The sequence below is a fragment of the Macrotis lagotis genome, chromosome 1 (assembly GCF_037893015.1).
Source record: "Macrotis lagotis isolate mMagLag1 chromosome 1, bilby.v1.9.chrom.fasta, whole genome shotgun sequence".
Classification (NCBI taxonomy): domain Eukaryota; kingdom Metazoa; phylum Chordata; class Mammalia; order Peramelemorphia; family Peramelidae; genus Macrotis; species Macrotis lagotis.
The window spans coordinates 629,382,646-629,409,480 of NC_133658.1; the positions used below are offsets into that span (position 1 = coordinate 629,382,646).

Genomic DNA, 26,835 nt, shown 5'->3' on the forward strand with positions numbered 1-26,835 from the left:
TTATTCCATATGCTTCTTTGTATAGTAGTACATGTATAGTCAATAAAATGCATTTGCCTTTTTAATGAAGATAGAGGAAAGAGAAGGCATTTGGAACAAAAAAGTATAAAAAGTGAATGTTAAAATTGTTTTATATGTAACTTAGAAAAAAATAAAAAATATTCTTTAAAAAATTATCTTTCCTTGATCTCTTTTCTAGATCAATTGTTTTTCCAATGAGATATTACACATTTTCTCCTATTTTTTAAAATATTTTTGACTTTTATTGTCTCATGGAATCATTAGCTTTCACTTGACTAGTTCTTTTTTCTTTTCAGGCAGAAAGTTTTGTGGATTTATTATACAGGTGTGCTACACTTGGCCACAAAGAAAAAGTCCAGTACCAAATGACAAGAGTCTCATGGCACAAAACCATGAGGCAGGTAGGTGTAATTTGCATTCAAAAATGGTATGTCCTTTTTTGCCAGGGAGGTGGGCCAAATAGTGGTAAAAGAGTCCTTTATCAGATGGTAGAGCTTATAGAGTCTTTTGTAGGGTGGATGATGTGTCCTGAAGGATTCTGCCTTCTGGAGACCTTCACCAAGGATCATTCCATCTCTGCTCCTGTGGCCTGTGGTCAGCACAGTCTGGTTACTTGGACCTCTGCTTCATTTTCCTCTTTTTGTGTTTCAGCCTACACATTCACTTTTTCCTCCATTTGGCTCTCATGGCACAATGGAAGTCGACAAAATGGCACTAAGAAGAAGCCAGTTCTTATTTTTAAAGAATTATTTTCCCCAGTAAGATTTAATACATATTTTTCCATTTGGCAGGTTCTGATTTTTAAAAAGTTAATTTTTTTAGTGAGTTTTTGTTTCTTTTTTATCATTAGGTTAATTCTGTTTTTTAAAGTGATATTTTCTTCAGGACTTTTTCCCCCCTTTTATACAGAGTCCTTAATTCTCTTTATCTACATATATGTATGTATATATATATATGTATGTATGTATATATAAAACTCTCATTTCTTTTTCCATTTTTCTTCCACCATTCTTACCTCTTTAGCACTTCTAAGATTTTTGTTGAGTTTATCACCAATTAGCATTTTTGAGGTTTTGCTTACAGTTTTTTTGTACTCTTTTATATTCTTCTGAGATTGTCTTGATCTTCTCTGCCACCACAGTATCTTTTTTTACATTCAAGTAGTTTTTATGTTTTTCACTCATTTTCCTAGTCTATTTCTATATTCAACTTTATTTTAAAGTTTGTCACTGCCAACTTGGGAGTAGGGAGACACTATTCCAAACTTTATTTTTCATCATAGAGGTAGTTCTGAGGATCTGCAAATTTTTGGTGCTTCCAAGTTGATGCCATTCCAAGAATAGATGTGGTCCCTGCTATCCTGGTCTTCACTATAGTCTTTATTCACAAAGGAACTCTCCTACTCTGCAGTTGCAAGCATTAGTGTTCCTTTTGGCCCTGGAACTATAACCAGGTCCTCCACTCTCCCACTACCATAAGCACCCCTGCTCTCTTGTATACTACAAATTCTCCTCTTTGCCCTGGAATTATGACCCAGACCCATATTGCATATGGGCAATAGACTTTCCAATCAACATTAACTGCATAAGATGTTAGTCAAGGGTCCCCCTACTGTTTCAAAACACTTATCTAACTCATATTTTATCTCTGGACTGAAAACTCCAGAAGCAGTTACTACCAGCTACCTCCAAGACCATTTGTGACTGGTGCTGTTGCTGCATGTGCCGTGCTGTGGACCAACACCAATCCCTCCACCCCCACCCCCGTCATGGACTTTTTTCCTGTCAATCTTCTAAGCTTTCCTAAACTGAAAAATGGATCACTTCAACATTTTCTTGGCTCTGCCACTCAAAAATTTTATTTGAGGCATTATTTTAAAGCTGATTGGAGAGGATTAAAATTGTTTGGATTAAGTGATTAAAAGATAATGCATTAAGAAAACCATCTGAATAGCTAAGTAGGGAAAGAAATGATACTTGGAGAAGGCAGAGTAATGGTAGAATAACGAAGGATCAAGGGAAGCAGGTTCAGGAAGAAGATGAGGAACATGTTTCTTTGGAGTAATGGATTTACTGAAGTATGAAATTTCACAATTCATGATTTTGGAGGTTCAATAATTTCAAATAAAGATCAAACTAAACCTTTGTGTACCTTTGGTAAGTATCAGGCTATGATTTCAACTCACAATATTTGAGGAATAAAAAATTTTGTGGACAGAGTTTTAGAAGCCCTGCAAATATAAAAAGGGTGGCAGAAAAATATTTTGAAAAGAAACCTATAAATCAGATGCCAAATTAATTGAAAATTGTGGCAAGGTGACCTACAGATCAATCATTATCAACAGTGAGTATCAAAAAAAAAAGAAGAAAAATCAGATGGCATAAATTAAAAAAAAAAGGTTGGTGTCAGTGGTTTGGAAAAGTCACTGAGGACCAAGATAGTATGATTATATTACCAAATCAATACCATGTATCTCTTTTTTTTGCATATGAAAAATAAGAATATTATTTTTGATGATCTTTCAGGACTCTTATTTTTTTTTTACAAGACAATGGGATTCAGTAACTTGCCCAAGGTCATACAGCTAGTTAATTATTAAATGTCTGAGATCAAATTTGAACTCAAGTCCTCCTGACTCCAGGGCCAGTACTCTATTCACCGCACCACCTAGCTGCCCTCTCAGGACTCTTCTAATTCCAACATTCTTTGATTTCATCAGTCACTTCCACCAGAAGAAAGTGAAATTTTTCCCTACTCCTCTACATGCTGAGTCCTAGTAAAGTATGTTTGGAGTGGATCAATGGTAAGCTGATTCTGTAATTAGTTTGAAGTTACAATGAAAATGGATATTGACTTAAAGGCTTTGAAAAATAGTATTAAAAACCTTTTAATGGCATGATATACATTATAATTTAAATTTTTAGCACCTCCATTGTTTCTGTACCACCTTTACATCTCCTACTCAGCATAATTCAGTAGACAGTTTATAGGACAAGGTTGAAGAAAGAATTCTGACAATTCATACAGTAAATCATTTATACGTGAGTAGTATTATTTTAAAAAATATTTTTATTTTTTCCCCACTTAAATACAAAGATAGCTTTCAACATTCATCCTTTAGCAAGCTTTTGAGGTAATATTATACTTTCAAAAAACCCTTTAAGTATGTATTTAGCCTCACTATCAGTAAAGGATTATTAAACTAATGAACCAGCAGGAGTCTATATTTTTCCACTTCGTCAGAACAATTGTGAATAAAAATGGAGCTAGGATGTTTCAAATACACATTACAAGATATTAGATATGCAAATGTGATTACTATCATCCTCTATCAAATGTGTAAATTCAAACTTGTGCTAAATGATTATGCCCAAAGTAAGTTGACTTTTACTTTCTCAGACCATTTAGGATAATAAATATAAAATTATTTGGTACAGAGCACATATGAATATTCTAAAGTATGCTGGATCTTAGAAGCTACAATTACATTTTAAATATTACAGATAAATTTCTTAGCAAATCTAATGTTTTTCCCCTTTACAAGTATAGTAATATTTTTTGAGATATAAAATTTCCCAGGTCTTTGATGTAAGAGTTTAAGAACATGATGCTGATGTAATAAAGTACCTAGAATCACAGTTTTTAGTTACATTTAGCACATAGATATTATAATTTTTAAGGAGTGCAATTTATTATTGAGCAGGGATTTTCTGATTAATATGACTTTGGGGAGATGGCTAGAGAAAAGAAAATGCCCTAGGATTTCATGGGAAAGAGAAAACAATAGCACATTAGAGAAAACATTTAACGTCAAACAACTTTAAAATAACACCTCAAATCAAATTCTGTAGTGGCAGGGTCAGCAAAAAATTCAGAATAAGGATTTTTTCCATTGCAAAACAACTTGGGAGATCTGCAAAAGTGATCTGTGACTCAGGGATAGAATTTGATCCAAAACCCTTGTGAATGAAAGACCTACGGTGAGGACAGAAGTAACAGCTTCAGGAGCTCACAAGCCAGAGATAGTAAGGAGACCAGGCAGCTATGTATAAAGTAATTGCAGGAGTCCCTGGTGCTAGCCCTGGGCAGATAACTAGATACTTTTTACCAGCTCTGTTTTCTAAACCCAGTTCTGGTCATAGTTCAATCATAGTTTAGTCAAGAGGAAATGGAAGCCCTGAGCAACAGTATTAATTTGGCTTCCCTTCTTAGATAAACTGATTGAAGATTGTGGCAGCATGACCTATAGATCAATCATTATCAGCATTTCCAAATTGTTCTCCAGCATGATAGAATCAGTTCATAACTCCACCAAAAGTGCATTAATATCCTGCTTTTCCCACATCCCACCCACCATTTATCATTTTCCTTTTTTTGTCATATTTGCCAACATATTAGATTTAAAGTAGTACCTCAAAGTTTTTTAATTTGAATGTCTCTAATCAATAGTGATTATGTAGTAAATGCATCATTTTAAGACCATAATGCCATAAAATTACATTAGTAAAGCACTGCAAAAACATTGATTAAAATTAATAAGAAACTAAAAAAATCTAATCCTGAAGAAATGTTGTGTCAAAGTACAAATTGTAAAAACAAAATTTAAAATATCATTAAAGTAAATAATAATAATGACACAACAATCTGTAGAATGCAGTCAAAGGGGTAAATTTATATCTCTAAATGGGCAGATGAATTAAAGAGAGAAAAAGTAAATCATTAATCTGCGTATGTGAATAAAAGAGAAAACTATGAAAAGAACAATTTAAAAATCCCCAGGTAAATACCAAAATGGAAATTTTGATCTTTCTGGAGAGCAATATGGAACTATGCTCAAAGTGCAATAAAACTATTATACCCTTTGACCAAGAAATTCCAATTCTAGGTCTATATCCAGAAGAAATTATAAAACATGGGAAAAGTTCTACATGTTCCAAAATATTAATAGCAGCTTTTATCATTATAGTTTATAGGTAGGTGGGAAAGTCATTTGTCTTAAGTCCTGCTTTCAGACAAATAAATGTATAAATAATTCAGGAGAAGTAATTGTGTGCTGTCTCCTTAAAGATTTTCAACCAAAGAAAGTCTATAGGTTCTTTTTGGAAATGCATCTCTTCTTAATTTAGTTTAATTTTTTGTTTGTTTGTTTTGTTTTAAGTTTTTGCAACTGTCCTGGCATTCCAGTTCATTTTTATATGTAATTGAAGTCCAAATGCTTGGCATTCTACTTATAAAAAAGTAAACATATCTCCCATAGCATTCTCCAGGCTAAACAACTTCAAAGTTTGTGATTGTACTTTATGTTATTCAAGTTTGTTACTACTAATAAAATTTTATTCTACAGTAGCATTGGTTTACCAGAACTTTGCTCAAGGCACAATTTTATCCCTGCTTTTAAATAGTAAAAGGACCCATGAAGAATTGGCAATAGTTAGACTCTGTAGCATCAATGCTAAGCTATACCAGCTGTTTTCCTAATTAGAAATCTATAGTTGGGGGCAGCTAGGTGGTGTAGTGGATAAAGCACCGGCCTTGGAGTCAGGAGTACCTGGGTTCAAATCTGGTCTCAGACACTTAATAATTACCTAGCTGTGTGGCCTTGGGCAAGCCACTTAACCCCATTTGCCTTGCAAAAAAAAAAAAAAAACCTAAAAAAAAAAGAAATCTATAGTTGAAATAAAACTGGACTTGGAGTCAGAGGACCTGGATATAAATTCTATCTATTATTTGCTAGTCAGGGAAACTTAGGCAAATTCTGAGTTTCATTTCCCTCTTCTACAACACAACACAATTGTTCTGTATAACCTCTAAGGTCCATTCTTGTTCAACATATATGATTTTATTATCTTACTAAAATTTTTAGTAATTCTAGGGGGAAAAGAACTTGTGGACTCCTTAGACTCTAGATCATTGTGAAGAACTATAAACTAATACATTGGTGAGAACTGAGAGTAAAGTTCAAACACTTACTCTTTCCACAGTTGGATGAATAAGTTCTTTTGTCTCTCTGGATTTCAGATTCCTCATTTCTAAAATGAAGTACCTAGATTAGATGATGATGATGAATTCTAAGGTCTTATTCCTCTCTAACATTCTATATTTACATTCAGATACATTTCTTCAGCTATTTATTTCCACTAAGAAAAGGGAGATCCATAGTGACTTAAAACTAAGCTTTTAAAATGTTTCAGGTGAAGTCTGAACAGTGGGCCAACTAATAATTTTTGCAAGTTCACATATTGAATAAAAAAGTACATAAAGTCAATAATTCTATTCCTGGAATTGGAATTTATAGCAGTAGTTAAGGACTAAGTCAGAATGAAGCTGTAACTGCTATTAAAAGGGGGGGAACCCCTTAAGAAATGCAGTAAGTAGCCACTTCTTTTTCTAACAGCATCAAACAAACATTTTGGTAAAGAATTTAATAGATTCCTTCTTCTCTCTACTTGAAAACCACCATTTTTTTACCTTTTCCCTTCCTTCCTCTTCCATTCCCATTCCTTCTTTCCTTACCCTCTCCTGCTTTTGTCCTTCCCTCAGTTTATTCATCTTGCTCTTTGTTATAATCACACAAAATTGTCACCCAAAGAGTTATGGTCACTGTATAGTGCTGAGCTTAAGTGAAGAGACAGAAAGAAATTGTTGTCTCCCCTCTCTTACATAAATCCCTTCATAAAGAACTCAACAAAACTTGCCCTGGTTCAATGAACAGAGAGAATGAATGACTAACTAGAATTAAAGACTTGTTACTTATGAATTACTCCAAAAAATAAATTAATTTCTCTTTCTATTAACTAGATAATTATTTGCTTGATTAATAACTAACAGTCATTGATCTCAGAAGCTTTCATTTTTTTTTACCAAAAGTACCATAAAGACAAAAAGAGTTAACATATTACTTCCTTTCTCAGAAAAGCTTTTCCAAAGATTAAACATACCCTTTTAAAAATGAACCTTCCATCATACTTTATATAAATAAGAAAAGCAGGTTTAAAAAAAGGTAAGCTATGTTAATATTGTTAATTGAGCACTAGTCAACTCTACCTACTAGTCTCTGTATCATATCTCCAATTAGATTATAAATTCTGTAAGAGCAGGACTTGGTGTCTTATCTAAGCTTTCTATCTTCCCAAGGCCTAGCATATCACTTAATATTTGGTGAATTGAACTGAATGGCTAGGAATGAAATTCTGGCTATGAACAAAAACCAATTTTTACCTATTCTATGATTTAAAGTATTGAAAGATCACTTCTTTTTCTCCTCAATGAATTAATCAAAGATTTATTCTGTAAATTTGCACTAAGATCAAAAGTAGCTGCTCTTAATGGCATTGGTCCTTATTAGCCAATGATACTTTGACAAGGATTAGGTTGTCAGATCTTAAAGTAATGCAATATAAAACCATTCAGTTTTGATAGGGTAATCAAGGAAATGAAGGTATCTTGGACATAAGCACTGCCCAAATAAGATATGAGTGCTTTCATTAGGAGGCAAGTAATCAAAGGGAGCCCAAGCTAGGAAGCCTAACTTAAGGGTTCCACATAAATGGCATAAGGACTGAAAGAAGCAAAAGCCAACTAAGACAATTTTTAAAAAGGAAAAGAAAACTAGCCTACCTTTTTAGAATTTATAGTTATGACATGTACATAGCTTGAAAATTTGTTTCATTTTTTTCAAAAATTTATTTGTTTTTGCTTTTGAGGTACACTGTTTAATTCAAATAACATGAACTTGACACTGAAAGTCTATTTTAAAAAGAACTCAAGCAATATATTCTGGAAATTTGTTTATAGAAAATTTAAAGCACTGGATTAAGGAAATCCCAAGTCAGTTTTAACAATTCCCTGGGTTAATGTTAGCAGATAGGAAAAATTTGAGAAGTTAAAAATATTTCTTTGAACTTTTCTGCCATGCTATGCTAAAGAAGACAATGCTGCTGTGTGATAAACATTTTCTTTGAATAAAGGAAAATTTGGTATTACCTGGATCATTTGAAAATCATACAACTTCATAGCACATATTTAATTTCACTCAAGTGGGATATATATGTGTATATATAAACATATATGTATACACATGTATACACATGATCTACTATTATAATAAAATATATATTATCTATTAATACATATACAACTTTTGCTAAGTAAATTAATTATGCTCAAACTATTTAAATTAGGATTTTCAGTCTAAGACAACAGTGTCTATATTCTAAGAATTTCATGCTTGCATTTACTTATAACTAACACCCCTATTCTATAATATAGTCTATATGTTGTTACATATCTGAAATAAGTTACATTTCTTGAAACAATTATGCAGTATTAACTCCCATTTATCTCTATTAGTTCTGAATTAATAGAGTTTTAAATTACTAAGTTTACTAATGAAGCTACCTCCCCTCAAGGACATATTATGTTCAGCAAGCACAGTGATATGCTTGTGATTGTTTAAAGAAAGACATTTAACTTCAAATAAGAAAAAGCAGTTAACAATGACCTAAGGAAAATTTTGTTTTGTTAATTACATTTCTCTGTTTTTGTTCTTGTTTTTTTTTAATGATGAAAATTTTAACAGAGTCAAGGGGCAAACATGGCAGTTCAAGATTTTGTTTTAGCATCCGCTTATCCCAAAATTCAGTAAGCACTTTCATTGTGTTCACTGTCATTTTTCTGCATAAAGAATTGAAAATATTAATATGTATTTCATAATCTTTCTTTTCAGTGTTGACAGCAATACTCATCAGAAATAGAATTGTCAAAAGATGGGCCCAAAAGGATGATTAGGGAGAGAGGATAGGTAATGAAAGAATTCAGGAGAAGACTTTGAAATCTGTTCATGTATAGTCATATAATAAATTGAAGAACAGATTAAGTTCCATTGACTTTCTATTCTGACAGTGTTATTTGACTATTGAAAAACACTCAAAAATATTTTAATAACTAAAAACAAAACATTTCTCTACCTATGAGTATTTAAATTTAAAAAAATATATCCAGAATAATGTTTATTTTGTAGACTTCTTTCTCTGCTAAAAGCGCATTTATTAAAGCATAAAATGCAATATTCATTTTCCAGAAGGGAGACTACTTAGCTGGTCCAGATTGTCATTTATAGGGTTTTTCTAGTGATAAACAATCTTTGAAGATTTTAAATTTTACCAAAGGAGTTTCCTTCTTAGGAGAATAACCAGAATTATTTCTAGCAGTGAAATTTTTTTTTGAAAATCTTTAATTCATAATGATAAAACCAGATAAGATTCAAATGAAATAAGCCTCATAAAAAATGGAAACATTGAAACAGCATCTTTTTTCATTGTTTGAAACTTGAAAATGAAATTTTTTCTCTAAATTAAGTGAAAATCATATTCATTTAGTAAAGAGTAATTTCTAATTTTTGGTGCTCATGATACTGCTGCACAATAGGAAAACTCATTTCATATGATACAAAATGAAATAGAAAAATATGAGCACATAGGTAAACTACTTTTTGTTTTTTCTAGTTTTAATTCTTTTTTAGAACTGAAAAGTGTTATCAAGGCATGGTGAAAAAATAGCCAGTCTGGGAGATTGAAACACCTGTGCTGACATTCTGCTTCTGACACATCCTAGCTATATGATTCTTGGCAAATCATTCAGTGGAGAAGATACTGATGGATAGCAATAGAGTTTCCTCACTGGAAATTCCTTAGGCCAATGAAATCACAGGTTCAATATAAAAAAAAGTTTTAATTAAGGTTAAAAGAGCAAAAATTGAAATATGGGGGTGAGAGATTGTGACTTAAAGAATAAGAAAGACAAAAAGTTGCTTTATTTCTTTTTAGTCTCTTGATAGTTTAAAGATAATCTTTAATCTTAATAGTTAATTCCTTCCTAATTCTAATATACTACATTTTGCCAAGCTCAATCAAGCATCTATCTGTCTGTCACTTATTATGTAAATCCAGCTAGGTAGCTTAATATTAACCCATATTCCCTTCTCTTTTTTATTATTTTAGGAGGTCTTTTTTGATAAATCAAAAAGGGTCAGACACAAGGGTAGATGAGATGATAAACAAAAGAAAGTCTTGAGAAAAAAATATATATATACTACTTACATGCTCTCAAAGTAACTTTTCAGTTATTATTTTCTATCTTTTTTGTCACTGTATTGACATATTTATTTTATTTATTTTTCCTAAAAACATTGGGTTCTCTTTCTGTTTTGCTTCTTGATGGTGGCTAAAAATTATTATTCTATACCTACTACTTATAGAGAATTTTACTGGATAATATGGTGATTATAGAAGTCACGTTTATTTCCATGTGGTTTCCATATTAATGCACTTCAAAATAAAGCTGGTACCATATTACTTGAGGGTAAGGGAGGGATGAAAATTACTTAAAATTATAAAATATTTTTTAAAAATTCAATGTCTTATTGGGAGGGTCCAGTCCTGGAAGCAAGTAGTATGGTCAGACTTGGCACTAGCTCCCCCAGGAACCATTTGACTGTGAGATCCTTGAGAGCAGGGACTGTTCTTTTCTCATTTCCCCAATTCATAGCACAGAGCTTTGCAAATACTTAAAAGATGTAAGTTCATTTGCCTTAAATAGCAAGGTAAGACTGATGAAAGAGCTTTTAGAAAAGTTTTGGGAGACAAGCAAACTAAGGGAAAAGGGTGTGTGTGTGTGTGTGTGTGTGTGTGTGTGTGTGTGTGTGTGTGTATGTGTGTGTGTGTGTATGTGTGTGTGTGCGCGCGCGCGTGTGTGTCTATATGAGCATATGTATAATATATATAAATAATTATATATAATTTAAAAAATTCAATGTCATTATTTCAAGTATAAAATATAAACAAATGGATTTCATGTTTTGGGATATACTTTAGAATCATTTAAAATTGTTTAAATATTAAATTATACTGCTAAGTATATAAAAAGAGATTTTTAGTAAATATCACCCTGGTTATTTTATTAATTTCTTCAAAGAAGGTTAAAATAAAGCTTTTTCAATGTACAAATTAAATTTAAAATTTAAAAAGTTTTAAATTAACTTTTACAATTTATTTTCAAATTTCTTGTTCTTTCAATATTCCTCACACCCAGTCCTCTTTATTTTGTTTCAAATAACTTTATATACTTAAAAATCAGTTCTCATGCTTAATTGCCTTTAATATACAATCCTTGGTAAAGACCATCTAAAGATACTCTTTTCAAGATTAAAATAAATTTCCAGGTGTTGCCAACACAATGTACATCTTTTGCTACTTCCTTCAATCTTTACTTACATAACTATAACATCCTTACAGTATACATCTTTACTTTTAGGAAGATATATTAAATAAAATCATTAGATAGCAACTTTTATTTTGAATTTTTGAATAAACAATATTTTGAGATTTTTCCCAACTACATTAGCATTTTCTTCTTCCTTTCCTCCTTTCTCTCCTCCCTAAAACAATAAGCAATTGGATGTAGGTATTTTATGTGCAATCATGTAAAACATATTTCCCTATTAGTTATTTTAGGAGGCAACAGATTAAAAGAAGGAAACAGTGAAAAGTGAAAAATGGTATGTTTTAATTTGCATTCAGATTATTTTAGTTCTTTTTTCTGGATGTGAGTAGTATTTTCTATCATGTATCCTTTGGAATTGTCATGTATCATTGTATTGCTGAGAACTAAGTTATTCATAGATGATTATCATACAATGTTGCTCTTGTGGACAATGTTTTTTCTGGTTCTACATATTTCATTTTGTATCAGTTCATATAAGTCTTTCCAGGTTTTTCTGAAATTTGCCTACTCATAATTTCTTATAGCATTATAAGAATAAATATAATGTGTCCTATTAAATTCACCTACCACAGCTTGTTCAGCCATTTCTGCAAAAGATGACTATTCCTTTAATTTCCAATGGGGGTGGCACATTTAAAAAGCATTTTGTCCAACTTACTTATTTTATTTATGAAAAAAGAAACTCAAACTCACAGATGTCAAGTGACTTGTCATTCTAGGGAAAAAAGTATGTTTTTCACATAGAAAAATAATAATTTTTTTTAAAAAATTTAAAATTAAAGTGAGGAAAATGTTAAAAAAAATATGAAATGGATAATGGATGCTATTGAGTATCTTTCTTATCTATAGTAGAAGCCAATAATGATTACCATCTAACTTTCTCAAAGACATGTGAGGATTAATAATCATTTTATAAATACTAGAATAGGATAAATATTGTAAATCCTAGGATAGGTATGACAATACATATTTTCTGTCTCACCAATGCTCATTTTGCTTCTTTGTGAACAGAAGATTATTCTCTGAAAGTCATTTTTTTCTTTAAACTAAGATGAATTTATATGACTTTAATGATATATTTTGGCAAATTATATATTTTAAGGAAACTATATAGAATCAGATGGTTAATTCACATGATTAAGCAGTTTGCTCTCAAAAAGTAAGTAACATCCTAATTATAGGAACAGACCACTTTAACAAATTAATTTATTTTTGTTTTTCTGTCTCATAAAAATTATCTAAATTTTTTAAATTACAGACTTGAAAAATATATACTGTGACAGATTTTTTTTAAAATGATTAGCAATATAGTAAAAAAATAAAAGCAAAAATGAAAGAATAATAAGGAAAAATTAAAACCATTGGCTATAAAAAAGTTTTAAAAGTTTTTTTTAAAGTTACTTTTCACAGTTTTTTAAATATATCCACATTTTTGTATAGATATTCGTTGATGTTAACAACTCCAACAGAAAATTGGTAACAATGTAGAGTAGCAACAGTTCAACAATTTATAATATAAGGAGGGTTGCATGAGGCACTGAAAAAAAAGTTCAGTGGCTTATTCCAGATAACAAAGCTAGAAGATGACAGTCAGAGACTTAAACCCAGGAATTTGGTCAGTTCTCTATCTGCTATGCTTTTAAAAGGGATGTTATTTGATTTGGACTTCAAGGAAAGGTAGAAATGAAAGGATAGTTGAGTAGGAAGGTAGGAGAGAAACTGGGAAGAGGATGACATTACAAGCATAGGAAATAACAAAACTTGTATATAAATGATATCCAGGGATCCAGTCTAATTAAGGATTAGAGTACAAGGTAACATATAGTAGTATTCAATGAGGTTGGAAAAGGTGAGTACTAAAGTATATGGGATATACTTTAAAGTTCAGAATGTATTGCATGAGAAAGTAGACATAAGATACTTTGAGGAGCCTTATCCTAAGTCAATGGTCAATGATGCTTCTCTAATTTCATTTACTTTGTATTGCCAGTGGTATATTTCCCACCAAGAGCATCAATTGAGAATCTATTGATCAGCAAGGCTAGCTCCAGCAAGCAGCTTTTTCAAAGAAGTATTACTAAAGGGCTATAAAGCTGTGATATACTAGGTGACATATAAATCCGATTAAGGGACCATTGGAGAGATGGCAAGACTAGAATTCTATATATATTCATTGAAGCCTTCTCTAGATGAAGGAGATGGTGGGTTATATAGGGTTGCATGTTTGTTACTAAGCCAAGGTTGAAAATGAAGTTTTTTCCCTCTCCCTTAAGAAGTCACAACTCAGAAATTTTCTAGAAATACACACTTGATCCAGTTTATGAAATCCAATTACTTCTCACTTTATTTAATATTTTAGATTTCATTTCTTGATTATGGCCATGTTTCCTTGGTCAATCTGAATATAATTCTTATAGTATGGATTCTAATTCAAAGGAGTATTAAGTACTTTGTCTAAGATCCATGAATGACGAATTGAGATATACTATCATCTAACTAAGATATGAAAGATAAAATGGGGTGAAGTGGTTTCAATCCCATACTATAAAGGAGATGAAAGAATTAGAGACAGGACAATCAGAAAAATGCAAGATTTGTCATAACTGGAAGTGGAGAGAACATATAGAAGATGATAACAAAGAAAAGATGAAATTTTACAAAATATCATTGAATTTTGTGATTATTAGATCGCTAGTGACTTTTTTAAAAAAGTTTTCCCACTAAGGCAGTATGAGAATTTAGATTTTTAAAGAGGTGGGGAGTGAGCAATGGAGCAAATGAAGATACCAAATATAGGCAATTTTTTTTTTCAAATTTGTACATGATTATACCTTGAGTAAAATGATACTAATGATGTGTTAACAGTGAAATCTGGCCAAACGAATATATCATCCGAATACAATTAGTTTATTTGTTTGTTTTTTTGCAAGGCAGTGGGGTTAAGTGACTTGCCCAAGTACTTATTAAGTGTCTGAGGTTGGATTTGAACTTAGGTCCTCCTGACTGCAGGGAGGCTTCACTATACACTGCACCACTACGATGCCCCTATTAAAAATAAGCTTTTACTTTTGTTTTCCCCACAATGCAAAAAGCCAGATGGAAGCAAATATTTCTCTAAATTTAATCAGGGTCTAGGTTTCATTGGTTTCAGTTCACATCATGAAATTAGTTACTCATAAAAAGTGTATGAAGATTTCAAGCAAACCATTAAGTTTTTTCACTAAAGCCAAGAGTCTCATTAACACATGATTTAACAAAATGTGTTTCATGGAAGAAAAAAATCTTACTACTAGAAGACCACCTGCTGATATTTAGAGAGTTTTGTAGACTATAAACAAAAAAAAGCTGTTTGTTTTGGTGGTATCAGATAAAAATAAGACTTCACAAGGATAAAAACACCTGGTATGAACATTCACATATTCCAACACTTCTTCATTAACTCAGGAAGGAATGGATTAGTAAAGATGAAAAACTCTGAGGACAGATTCATTTCTCTAAGTGTAAACCCTCAAGTGAAGAATGATAATTGTGAATACCTTTTGGAGATTTTACAAATATCTAATCTTTTAAACCATATGAGTATTTAGCCATTATTGTGAAAAATAAATTTATACTCTCCTTCCCCACTAACTTTAATGTCTACTACTCTTATCTCTATTGGCATATTAGCTTTCCACAGCACACTCTAAAAGAGTGAGGATGATTCCTCTCCATTTCCTTGCTAGTGTTTAGTAGGGAAATATCAATTAATTTTAGAAGTGGTAAAATGTAGTTAGAAACCTAATCTGCCCCAAATTTGATAATAGATTATAAAAATCAAAGAAAACATATATATTTAGATTTTCTATTGTTTCAGTTTATACATACCAGTGCTAGAAACAGCATAGATAATGGTTAATTGAATAGATTTTAGAATAAGGTTGTGTTTTCTTTTCTTTTCTTTTTTTTTTTTTAGGTTTTTTGCAAGCAAATGGGGTAAAGTGGCTTGCCCAAGGCCACACAGCTGGGTAATTATTAAATGTCTGAGGCCAGATTTGAACTCAGGTATTCCTGACTTCAGGACAGGTGCTCTATCCAGTGCACTACCTAGCCGCCCCAAGATCGTATTTTCAATGCAACTTCCATGGTTTGCTTTTTTTTCCTAAAAAAGTCCTTAGTCTCATACTATTGATTTATTTCATAACTATTGTATTCTAGATTTGGCTAACTATGAAGCTTGTAAAAGCAAAGAGAAAATTCAAAGACCCCCTATAGTACCAGATTCTTATAAAAGGTTAACACAATTATTATGGTTTAGGGAATCTATATTTGATTTTTGACATCCAAACATACTTAAAATGATTTGTGAAAGGCTTAAAATACATTCATATTTGAACTCCTCATTTCTACTACCATGACACTTTGAAAGGTTTTCCAGTTATGTTTAATAAATCAAATGAATATTAGATAAATTATGGATAAGTTTATTTACCTGCATGGAAATCTATTCCAACAGCAAATGAAGTCCCTGATACTGGCATTAAAGCATCCATTTTGTCAGTTGGTTCCAGAGGTATTCCCCTGATTCCCTCATGAACAGAATACATAAGAAATGATTCTATGCCTAAATGAAAAAACAAACAAAAAACCCCAATGTAAATTCAGAACTAGAGCTCATTGTTATCATATTAATTCAGCAATCTTATTTTAATTTTATAGATTCCCTCCTGCTAGCCATTTATCAGCTTGTTAGTCATACTAAGACTGACTTCTATTCTAGTCATGGGTCCTTTACTTTTTTCATTAAAGCAAATTACACAATTCCTCCTCTACTAAGAAGTCTTTTTTGGTTAGTTGAAAGATATGTAGGCAATCCCTCATAGTCACCCAGTTTAAACAAAAGAATCTCATGACTCTTCACCTTACTCATCTACCCCTAAAAAATGAACTAACCTTGTGTTTGTGCATAATGTTATGCCTTGATTTCAGATAGGTAAGTAAACCCACCTAATTCCCATAGGGCACAATACAGAATAATGTTAAAAAAAAAACCACATTGATTTTGCAGTCAGTTGATTTGGATTCAAATCCTAGTTCTGTATCTTTGACAGTCATCTTAATTTTCTGAGCTTGGATTAGATTGGATAGTGTCTAAGGGCTAAATCTAATTTTCATTATTTGTTTATAGACTCTGTGTCTTATATCTCTGGCCTTATCAGTTCTTTTTGTTTGTTTGTTTTTGCACTGTTACTATGATTTCTTTTGTATAAGACTTTCCAAGGAAAGAAACTCCCTCTATCAATGGAAATGATCATTTCTTCTGAAACTTAAAGTTTTAGAGGTTAATTAATTTACTCACAATCACATAGTGGGTATGTGTCAAAGGAAAGATCTGAACCTAGGTCTTCCATCCTCTAAATCCAACTAATGATAATAAAATAACATTCACTTATTTGTTTTCTTGCTAAGCTCTTTAAAACTATTATCTCTTTGATTTTCACAATAACTTTGGGAGGTAGACGCTATAATTATTATTCCCATTATTCAGATGAGAAAACTGAGGCAAATAAGGATTAAGTGATTTGCCAAGGATCTTATGGCTAAAAAATTTCTAAGGATGGATTTGAGTTCAGGTCTTCCTGACTTCAGGACTAGCAATCTATGAACTTCATCATCTATTGGCCCACATTTACTATGGAATACTGCTTTCCCACATAAATATTATTGCATCTTAAAATAAAATATCCTAAATGGTCCTCATACTTCTTACTTCATTTCAAATAAGAACAAGAAGAATTCGTGTCAGTTGTTTACTAGTTATTTTCTGAGCATGGCATTTTATTTATTTATTCATTTATTTATTTTGGTTCTCAGATTCTTTATTGATAAAAATAAGAATCATACCCTTCCACACCTCAGAATATTGTTGATAGGGTCATATTACATAACAGTAAATAAAAGTACTCTATAAAAATTCTGTTGTCACTCCCACACATAAACCATGACTACTCTATAATTTTTGTTTTATATGTGTGTGTGTGTGTGTGTGTTTGTATACATGTATATACATATACATGTTTGGACATATAGATATACAAATTTTATAAACAATGTGTTCTGTATAATAAACAGAACATTATTTGATGACTCGACACACAATGTTAAAACTCTGAAGACCAGTTCTCACAGGATTGATGTCAAATTTTGCTGACTCCAAGACATTTTCTAAAAGCTATTTATTTGAATGCATATACCTGTTTCTTTCCATTTTTCCTCTCATATAATGGAAAATAAGAAAAAAAATATGTGTGTGTATGTGTGTGTGTGTGTGTGTGTGTGTGTGTGTGTGTGTGTAAATAAAACTGAGATTAACCTAGGAGGCTATCCCAGAATGGGTTAAGAATTTCCTAAGCAGAGTTAAATTTTCAATAGATCAAGAAGATTAGGTTGGAAGATTTACCCAGGAAATGGATACGAATGTTGAATAATCAGAAAAAAAAAGTCTGAAAAAAGATGCTCTTGGTTGGGCAATTAGAAAGTTTAGTCTAAGACATCATGACCTTTAAAGGTTAGTGTGCCTAATCTTTAATGGGTAGATTCTCAAGGAATTCTAGATTCACTGTGGGAAATGAATTTATATCCTTTGGTCTTATAGTTCTCTAATTTATTTGTAAATATACTTCTTTAGAACACCTAACAGAAGAGTAACATACATTCAGAGGAAAAAAGAATTGGACTATGGTTTTATATTCCAAAGTGGATAGAGTCCCTCACCATCAGATTTCTACACTAAAAGATTTTTAAGACACAAAATTTGTGTGCACATATATATGTGTGTGTGTGTGTGTGTATGTGTTTATGTGTACAAAAATCAAAATGGTGGTTTAACTTCAAGTAGAAGACACTGGCATCTAATTTTTCTTCCCTTAGATGCCTTTATTTTAGGAGAATTAGTTCAAGGAAATAATCCTAAACCTCTTCCCAATGAATATTGTACATATTTATATATGTGTATATGAGTGTATGATTTTTTTATTACCTTTTCTGCTTATTTACTTTTCTTTTCTGTCATAACTAAATAACATACTATTTTTAAAAAGTGTTTCAAATTAGGTAAGCAAAACACTTGAATAAATTATTGAATTTCATATTTTTTGAAAACTGTCAATAGTCAATATGTTAAATATTGCTTTTGCCAACATTTATATTATATATTTATGTGACACCTTAGGATGGTAAGACTAGAAAGATGTTTTTATGTAAAATATTACAATAATAAAAAATTAATGTATAAAATCATAACCATTTATATAAATATTATATATTCACTCTAAAAAAGTTAAAAATAACAATGACGTCAGGGAGTTAATATGAACAGAGAAAAAAATGTCAAGGTAGAAATGATGTAGTATGAATATCTTTTGGGTTATTGAAGTTAGTTGAAAGAAATTATAAGAATAAGAAGAAATTCTTGTTGCTTTTATATAAAATATAAAAATGTTTTCAAAATATCAGAATACAGATATTCATTCTTATGTTTTAAGGACACCAAAGGTCACAAGTTAACTTTACTAGGAGCACATGTACTTTGTTTATGTGTTTTGTAACTGTGATGATCTATTGGGATCTTTGCAGACACTTTCAAAAATATTCCATTTAAATAAAGCTAATGACTTCATCAATACAATCTGTGACACTAGGGAAAATGTTCACTTTCATCAATTTCCTTGCTATAAATGAGCATGTGAGAGCAGTTATGCAAATCATGGGCAAAATAAGACAAAATAATCATGAATAAATCTCTATAATTCATAATTCAATGCCATTTGTTGTTTGATCCAATCTTTCTTTCTTCAGAGCTTACATTGAACAATAAAGGTACTTTATTTGTCAAGCAATCATACTAATTTGAAAAAGTCAAGAGTTTTTATTGTTGTTTTTCTTGAATTGTGAATGGATCTAGTATTAGTAATCTGCTTTCAAGTAGCTTTAAAATCTATTAAGGCCCTTTTTGCATTGATCATTAAGAAAGGATTATATTTGTTCTATAAGAAAAGGGTTATGCCAATGAGTCAGTAATATTCATCATTTTACTGAAATAAAGGAGAGTCTAAGAATGCCTAATACTCAGAAATAGGAAAGAATTACTTATTAGAGTAGGTAGGAAAACTAATTTATTGTGTCTCTGTTCCCTACTGCTGGTATTGATACAATCAAAGCTAAATCCAATTGCTGGAGATCCAGTTAGTATGAATTAGATATGATTTCAAATCCCTAAAACAATGAAAGTTACTTGTCCTTTTCTTTTTCCTCATGACCTCCTCATATCTTTTTTTTTGTTTCTTTATTTTCATGCATAGGCACATGTACATTTTTAAGTTACAAAATTTCCTTCCACCCTCCCCTTCCCATCTCCCTCCCCTCAACAGTGAACAGTCAGGTTAGAATTGTACGTGCATATTTTTTGATAAACATGTTTATAGATTAGTCATTTTTGGTATGAGGAATTAGGATTAAGGGAAAGATACCTAAGAGATAATTTTTATAAAATGTTCATCAGATTCTGCAAGGTTGGGTTTTTTGGTGTTTTGTTCTGCTTTGTTTTTCTTCTCTGTTGAGGAACCTCCCCATAATCTTATTCACATGGGTTGTTTGTGCAGATATTCATAATCAGGTAGCTAGATGGTACAGTGAATCAAGTACTAGTCCTAAAATCATGAAGTTTACATCCTAATACAGACAAAGAGACCGCTATGTGATCTCCAGCAGGCAAACTTACCTCTAAGCCTCCATTTCCTTATCTATAGGCTGAAGATAATAGCATTTATTTTTTCAGAATTCTTGTGAGGAGAGTAAATAATATCCTCACAATTACTGTTGGATAAAAAAATATCCTTATAAAAATTTGCAATTAGTTTTATAAATCTTAAAGTGCTATGTAAATGCTAAATAGAAATTTTATGTGTCATATGACATGACAACTTAACTAAAGAATAAATAAACATTTGCAAGTGAGGTTGCAAATTAAGAAATGAAATTCCATTGTGTTGTCTTTGGAAGAATCACAGGATTATAGATTTAAAACAGAAAGAAATTTTTATTAATGAGAAAATTGAGGTAAGGTTACTTGCTAGAGGTCACATGGATTAAAAGTAGTAGAGCCAGGGCCTCTGACTTAAAGTAAACTTAAAAAAAAAATCAAACCATTCCTATTAAGATTCATAGCATCTCTGAATTTTTTCTGACTTCATTGCTTATCAAATTAGTAGTTTCCTCCACAGTATTTATTGGTTACTGAGCAAAGTAACCTCTAGGTAAAATTTTAGGTAATTCATACCTTGACAAGACATACGGTTCTTTTGGAGATTATATCCAACTGTACACATGCAAGTCCTTGTTGTTTCAGATGTTGGTAAGCAAAGCTGAGAACAGCCACCATTATTTAGCTGGCAGGAATTGCTACCTACAAAGAAAGAAAAGACCAAAAAATTTTTTTATCCTACTCTGAGAATTTGCTCAAATTCTACATTAGCATGAGTTGCACAGTGCAGCTGCTTCTTTGATACTTGGTAGCTATTTATAGCACTGTATTTCATTTTCTTGAATAATTTTAATTTACAAATAATGTTACATGTCTGTCTACATATATAAATGAATAGAACATAGAAGAATCAGATCATTTAAATACAAAGAAGATTGATTTTTCAATGACATTGCTAGTCCACTAATGCATTTTTAAAAGGAGAGAAACCTAAATATTTTTTGTTTTATAAATGTTTCTTCAACACTCTAATCATTTCTTTATAGTCAAATTGTCCAAGTGTGTCACATAAACAGCTATTGAATAATATGGCTTAATCAAATCTAAACACTGTGCTACTAAAATAAGAGATGTTTTATTAATTCATTTATTTTTAGAAAAGCAATGAAAAAAATTTTCCACGCCTAGAAACACAATTCCATATAACCGTACTAAAACATACCCTTAAGAGTAATCTATTTAACTGGAATACTAATTTCCTTTATTACAGTATAGTATCAATGACAAACATCAGTCAGGTAATCACAGATAGGTATTCCACGGAGATGTCCTATAGAATTTACCAGGCTCAATTGGCTAATTAAAACTGATGGCATGAATTTAAATAATTTACAATCTCACCCAGCAAGTTCATTAACTATCCAATTTTCATAGCATTTTTATTATGCTAGGACATGGAATGCCATTTGCAGCATGTTCAGACAATGATACAAAGTGCAGTAAATCCAGTGAGGATTACAAAGCATGATGAAAAGCTATATATCAATATTGCTCTATGGAAAATGCAAAATACCAATGCAACTCATTATTTCTTATCTCCTGAATTCATGATAGTCTGATGGGATTTAATTGTTCAATCAAACCTGTCAAAAGCTCTGTCATTTTGAAAGTGAAAAGTATTCTCAACTTCTGGGATTCCACTTCAGAAGATCTACCAACTTCTGTTTATTTCCTGTGCCTGACAGTAAAGATTCAGTGCTAAAATTCAGAACATGTGGGACCATATTTTAAGTTTTCAGATTGCCCTTCACTTTTAAAAGATACTACATTCATCTCATAAACCAAGACCACTTGATTCCCTTTCCTCTTTACTCCTAGGGAAAAGTTTCACATTTGTTTAAAGGAACCTAGAATTTCTAGTGAGTTCTTAGAAGTAATTTTAACAGTTAGGGTCAACTGTGCTTTTAAGCCCACAAGAACTTTATGTTTATCATGTTTCTCCCCTGAATTTCATTTAAAAATATAGTATTGGGTAGGTTCTTCTTTTCTCTCTGTACCTATGATTTTATTGGTTTGAGAAAACCTCAAGAAGTCAAATTCTTTCATTGACACACATCAATAACTATATATAATCTAGAGTCTTAGGGAATTAATTGTCTGAATCTCTGTTGATTTTTTCAAAGCTCACCTAACCAATTTCAAGATGGAATTTGAATCCATATCTTCATGACTCTAAAGTCAATTTTCAGTTCTTTTCAGGAGGCTGCCTCTAAGTTAATTGTTCTTAATCTGGGATCCTTGGACCTGTATATCATTTTTGTAGTTTGTATGTTTGTTTCTAATATTTTGATAACTATTTCAGGATAGTAGGTCTCCTCGGCACTATTATGTATTTTATCTTAGGCATTAAAAGCACTATTATGAGCAGAATTCAATAGATTTCACCAGAACATTAAAGGAATCCAGGACACAAACTCCTGATTTTTCTTAATATTGAAATGTCTACTGACAATTATATAATTCTACTCATTATAGTTGTTAGTTTGACTCTAAGCAAAGATGGAGGAAATGTAATATATATTTTAAAGAAGTTAGCAGCATGGTATTGGGGGAAAACTATAAAGTCAATATATGGATTGTACATAAGTTTAATAGGTAAGATATGAAAGGTAATGTAGGTAAGATATGGAAAGTGGGAGACAAATTGAGCAAGAACTAAAAAAACAGATTCACAGGAGAAAGAAGTTATCTTGATTCTATTGAAGTGGAAGTTGTTGAATAAAGCATTAGCAAAGTCATGGAAGTCAAAGGCCAATGAGAACTAGATCAGTGTAAAACTGCTAACTATAAGAAACCAAGGTTTCAGAAATACAGGGCAGATTTGATACAAGAGCAAGTGGTTAAAGATAAATTTGAGTATGGGTTTAGAATTTCTAAAGCAAAGAAACACATCCAGTAGTGAGATGGTAAATGTGAAACCACAAGATCTTCCGAGCAGAGGAAAAAAATATACACAAACACATAGATAAAACGCTTTTAATTTTAATCCATATTAACATTTTCTCTACCATTTTTAAGCTTCAACAATCAAATAAAACAATGAATAAGCTCTGATTTATAGTATTTGCACATTTCTAAAGTATAAAGGCTAACACTGAAAATTTAACAATTAGCTCTCACAAACTAGTTCAAGTTGACCCCAGAACACTTTCTGTATTAAAGAAGGACCAGGGGCGGCCAGGTGGTGTAGTGGATAAAGCACCGGCCCTGGAGTCAGGAGTACCTGGGTTCAAATCCGGTCTCAGACACTTAATAATTACCTAGCTGTGTGGCCTTGGGCAAGCCACTTAACCCCATTTGCCTTAAAAAAAAAAGAAATAAGGATTAGTAGAAATGGGTTTTACCAAAGTGTTGCAAATAAAAACAATAGGGTTGCAAATGAAAATAAAAAAGGGAGGAAAATTACCTATAAGATACGCACATACATATACATATATTGCATAAATTCCTAGGACATATCCTAGATAGTACCTGAAATGTAGGAAGAACAATAACTGTTGAAATACTCAGGAATTCATCAGAGAATAAAAATAGCATAAAAGACTAGCAATTAAATCAGAAGCCTCAGGTGAAAATGCACAAATATAAAGTTTGAATAAGAAACAATTTGAAGTTAAAATCCCAAAACAAGGAGGCAAATTTGGTGTCATATGTATCTATGAGCTTTGGTGAAAGGAGATTTTTTTTTCCTGAAATACAACACAGGTAGAATATTCCTACTTAAAAATAAGAAGAAAGGTAAAGAGGGAAAAGGTAATATGTCTAAGAAATTATAATCACATTAGGGAATTTGGGAAACATAAGTAAGAGGCACAATAGATAACATTTAGATAAAGATCAATAGAAGCAGAAAACTAAAATAGATAAGGAGTCAAAGAAATAGATCCCTTAATAAATACTTTTTCATTCATTCATTCACTGAATCCTGACAGGAAGACATAATGTGATAGTAATAAATGATCTCATTTAACAGACATCTGATGCATTTCTCTCTTGTCAAAGGCAAAGAAGTTTATAACATTTTAACTTACTTTGATGATACTTTTATTTTTCAATAAGCAGAAGAAACAATTGGAAGGAATTCTATTTTGACATCAACATTAACCAACAAAGGAGAAGTTGATCAGTGAAGAAAAATTATGAGAATCTTGGAAAGAAATGACCAAGTATACCTTAAAATTTGTAATAGAAAAATGTGAAATCATACATATTTATTAGAAATAAAGGAACAAATGTCAAATGATTTATAAAAAAGAAAATCTTGATCAAAAAATAAATGGGGAATTCTTAAGAAAGAAAGATAACTGTTTCTGATTATCAAGAAAAGAAGTCTTCTAATTAGACTAAAGTGGATGTATAGGGAACTCAAAGACCAATTTAAATTTTAAAAAAGGTCATGTTCAGAAGATTCACTCAAGTTCAATTATTGAAGGAAGAATACAAAAATCACAGTATCATATAGGAACAGTATCAGGAATGAAACTGGCAAGGAATGTTGAAAATCATATAAAAGGTTTGGGAGTCATATTGTGGGGGAAAAGAGAACCAGAGAAGGAATGTGACAGTGCTTGAAATAATAACAAATGACAGAGATAACACAAAGTCACTTAACTCTTATGAGTCTTCTATTTTATTAGTTAAAAAAGGACGATATCCTGGAAAGGAAAAACAAAAAATAATAGAGGGTGTTGAAATCCAAGACAACTGGAGATAGCAAGAAAATACTAAGATGCTGTTAACAAGTTCAAGTCACAAGTCACTAAGACCAAATTATATCTAAGGCATCAGAAGACCTAGAAGCTGTCATAAGGACACTGAACTTTTTGAAAAGTAGTGAAAATTGGGGGCTGTAAATTTCTTGATTTTTAAGAATGAGAAGAACAGAAAAAAAAGATTAATCCATAAGATATAAGCACTGTACAGCTTCAGTTACTGGCAAAAACCAATAAATTGATTAAGACAAAAATGATTAATAAATTATTCCCTTAAAAATGGTAATTGTAAAGAATCAATATAGTTTCATCAAGAATAAGTCATGCCAGAAATTAGGTTTGAACCAACATCTTATAATATATGGCACATTAAGCTCTGAATAGAAAATATGATATTATAACAAAAATTAAATAAGAACAATATCAAGTACTTTTTACTATTGCCTAGCACAATGGCAATGCTTGCTGATAGATTAATATAGGATGCAAATGATAAAATAAAGAAACAGTTGACTTAAATGAAAGGATAATAAAAACAAATAAAATTCAACATGAATAATGTTCTTAAACAGACTAAGACAAAACTAGGAGTCCAAATATATATGAGAAATATAGAGACAAATGGTAGTAGAAAATTAGTTAAGATCAGGAGAGCAATATGTGGTGGCTATGCATCAACAAAATTATTTTACGTCTATGGCTCTGGAAGAGTCATACACATTTTTCTAAGCACATAAGTCATCTAGTTCAAACCTCTGATTTTACAGTTGAGGAAACTGAGGTTTTGGGAAGATTAATGGACTTAAGGTATCTGTGTTAGCATGGCTATTAAGTGGTAAAACAGGGATTTGAAAGAAGAACCTACTAATTCTAGATCTAGCACTGTTGCCATTCTGTCTAACATTAAAAAATATATTTAGAAGGAAAATTATATAGCTAGTATAAATAATCCAGAAGTATCACATGAAGTATAGTGTCAAGTCCTACAGAGCAATTTGTGGTGTTCAAAATAACAATATAATTACTTAATTATAGCTTATACTTGTTTTATCAATCTTTGATACATATGACCTATTTTTTCCATCTTTATTACATCTACCTCCTTGAAAAATTTTCTTTTTGTTTCCTTCAATTTAGGCATTGCATTGGATCAAAAGAGAAATTCTTTATCATGTGATTGTTGGCAGAAGAAAAGCCAGACAGTTTTGGTACATCTCCTGTCCACAATGGCAGGCTTTAGAAATGAAGTGTGAACTAAGGGTAACAAGTGTTAAGATACACAGAACAAAGTAGCATCATACAGAGTCCACAGTGAATGCATCAGACATGGAATTAGTTCCTTTAAGTGCATGAATAGCAGGGAGGCTGCTTCCTGATAAGCACAAAGAGACACAAAAAGCAGAAAACTACTTGAGTGAGACTGAGCACTAGAAGAAGCAGACCACCATCAGAGTGCTTAAAAGTCTAGGATTTAAAGCTGGTCTCTGTTGATGCATATTGGGGGGTAGTTGTTGGAATTTGGCACAAAAATGGATGTTCTTCATTATTTTTTTCTTTATCCTGCACTAATTCTTTGATACAAAATGACTTGGTATGGATAAAGAAGCATCAGTGAGTTTTTTTTTTTTGTTGATGTTGGGGTTTTTTTTGCCCAATTCCTAACATTTTTATTTCCTCTATACAAGCAAGACAAACATATTTATATTTAAAGCACTTGGCACAGTGACTAGCACATTAGTAGGTCCTACCTAAATACTGGAAAATGCTATTATTTCTATTTGGCTGTAATTATTACACTTGTAATTTTTTGGTTTATATTTATTGAGTGTTCCATTTATTAGGCACAAACTCAGTGCAAAGCACTGTACTTTCTTATTAAAAAATAAAAATTAAAAAAAGCATAATCCCAAGTTTCAAGGAGCTTACAACCTATGACAGGAAAAGCCAGTGAGTAAATAATCATATAGAGGAAGATAAGTGGTGAAAGAATAATCCAAGAAAGGGTCATAAAAAATCCCTTTA

At 31.4% G+C, this 26,835-nt stretch overlaps 1 protein-coding gene across 4 annotated transcripts in view; it reads right to left on the bottom strand.

Annotated features, from left to right (window-relative positions):
• Nucleotides 1–26,835, bottom strand: part of LRP1B (LDL receptor related protein 1B) — a 2,479,914-nt gene that overhangs the window by 646,518 nt on the left and 1,806,561 nt on the right. For all 4 annotated transcript variants that reach the window (XM_074215080.1, XM_074215079.1, XM_074215078.1 and 1 more), the window contains exons 34-35: nucleotides 20,618–20,743; nucleotides 15,773–15,904 (exon numbers count right to left, since the gene is read on the bottom strand). In XM_074215080.1, the coding sequence (XP_074071181.1) occupies nucleotides 15,773–15,904; nucleotides 20,618–20,743 (258 nt within the window). The remainder of the gene's footprint in view (nucleotides 1–15,772; nucleotides 15,905–20,617; nucleotides 20,744–26,835) is intronic.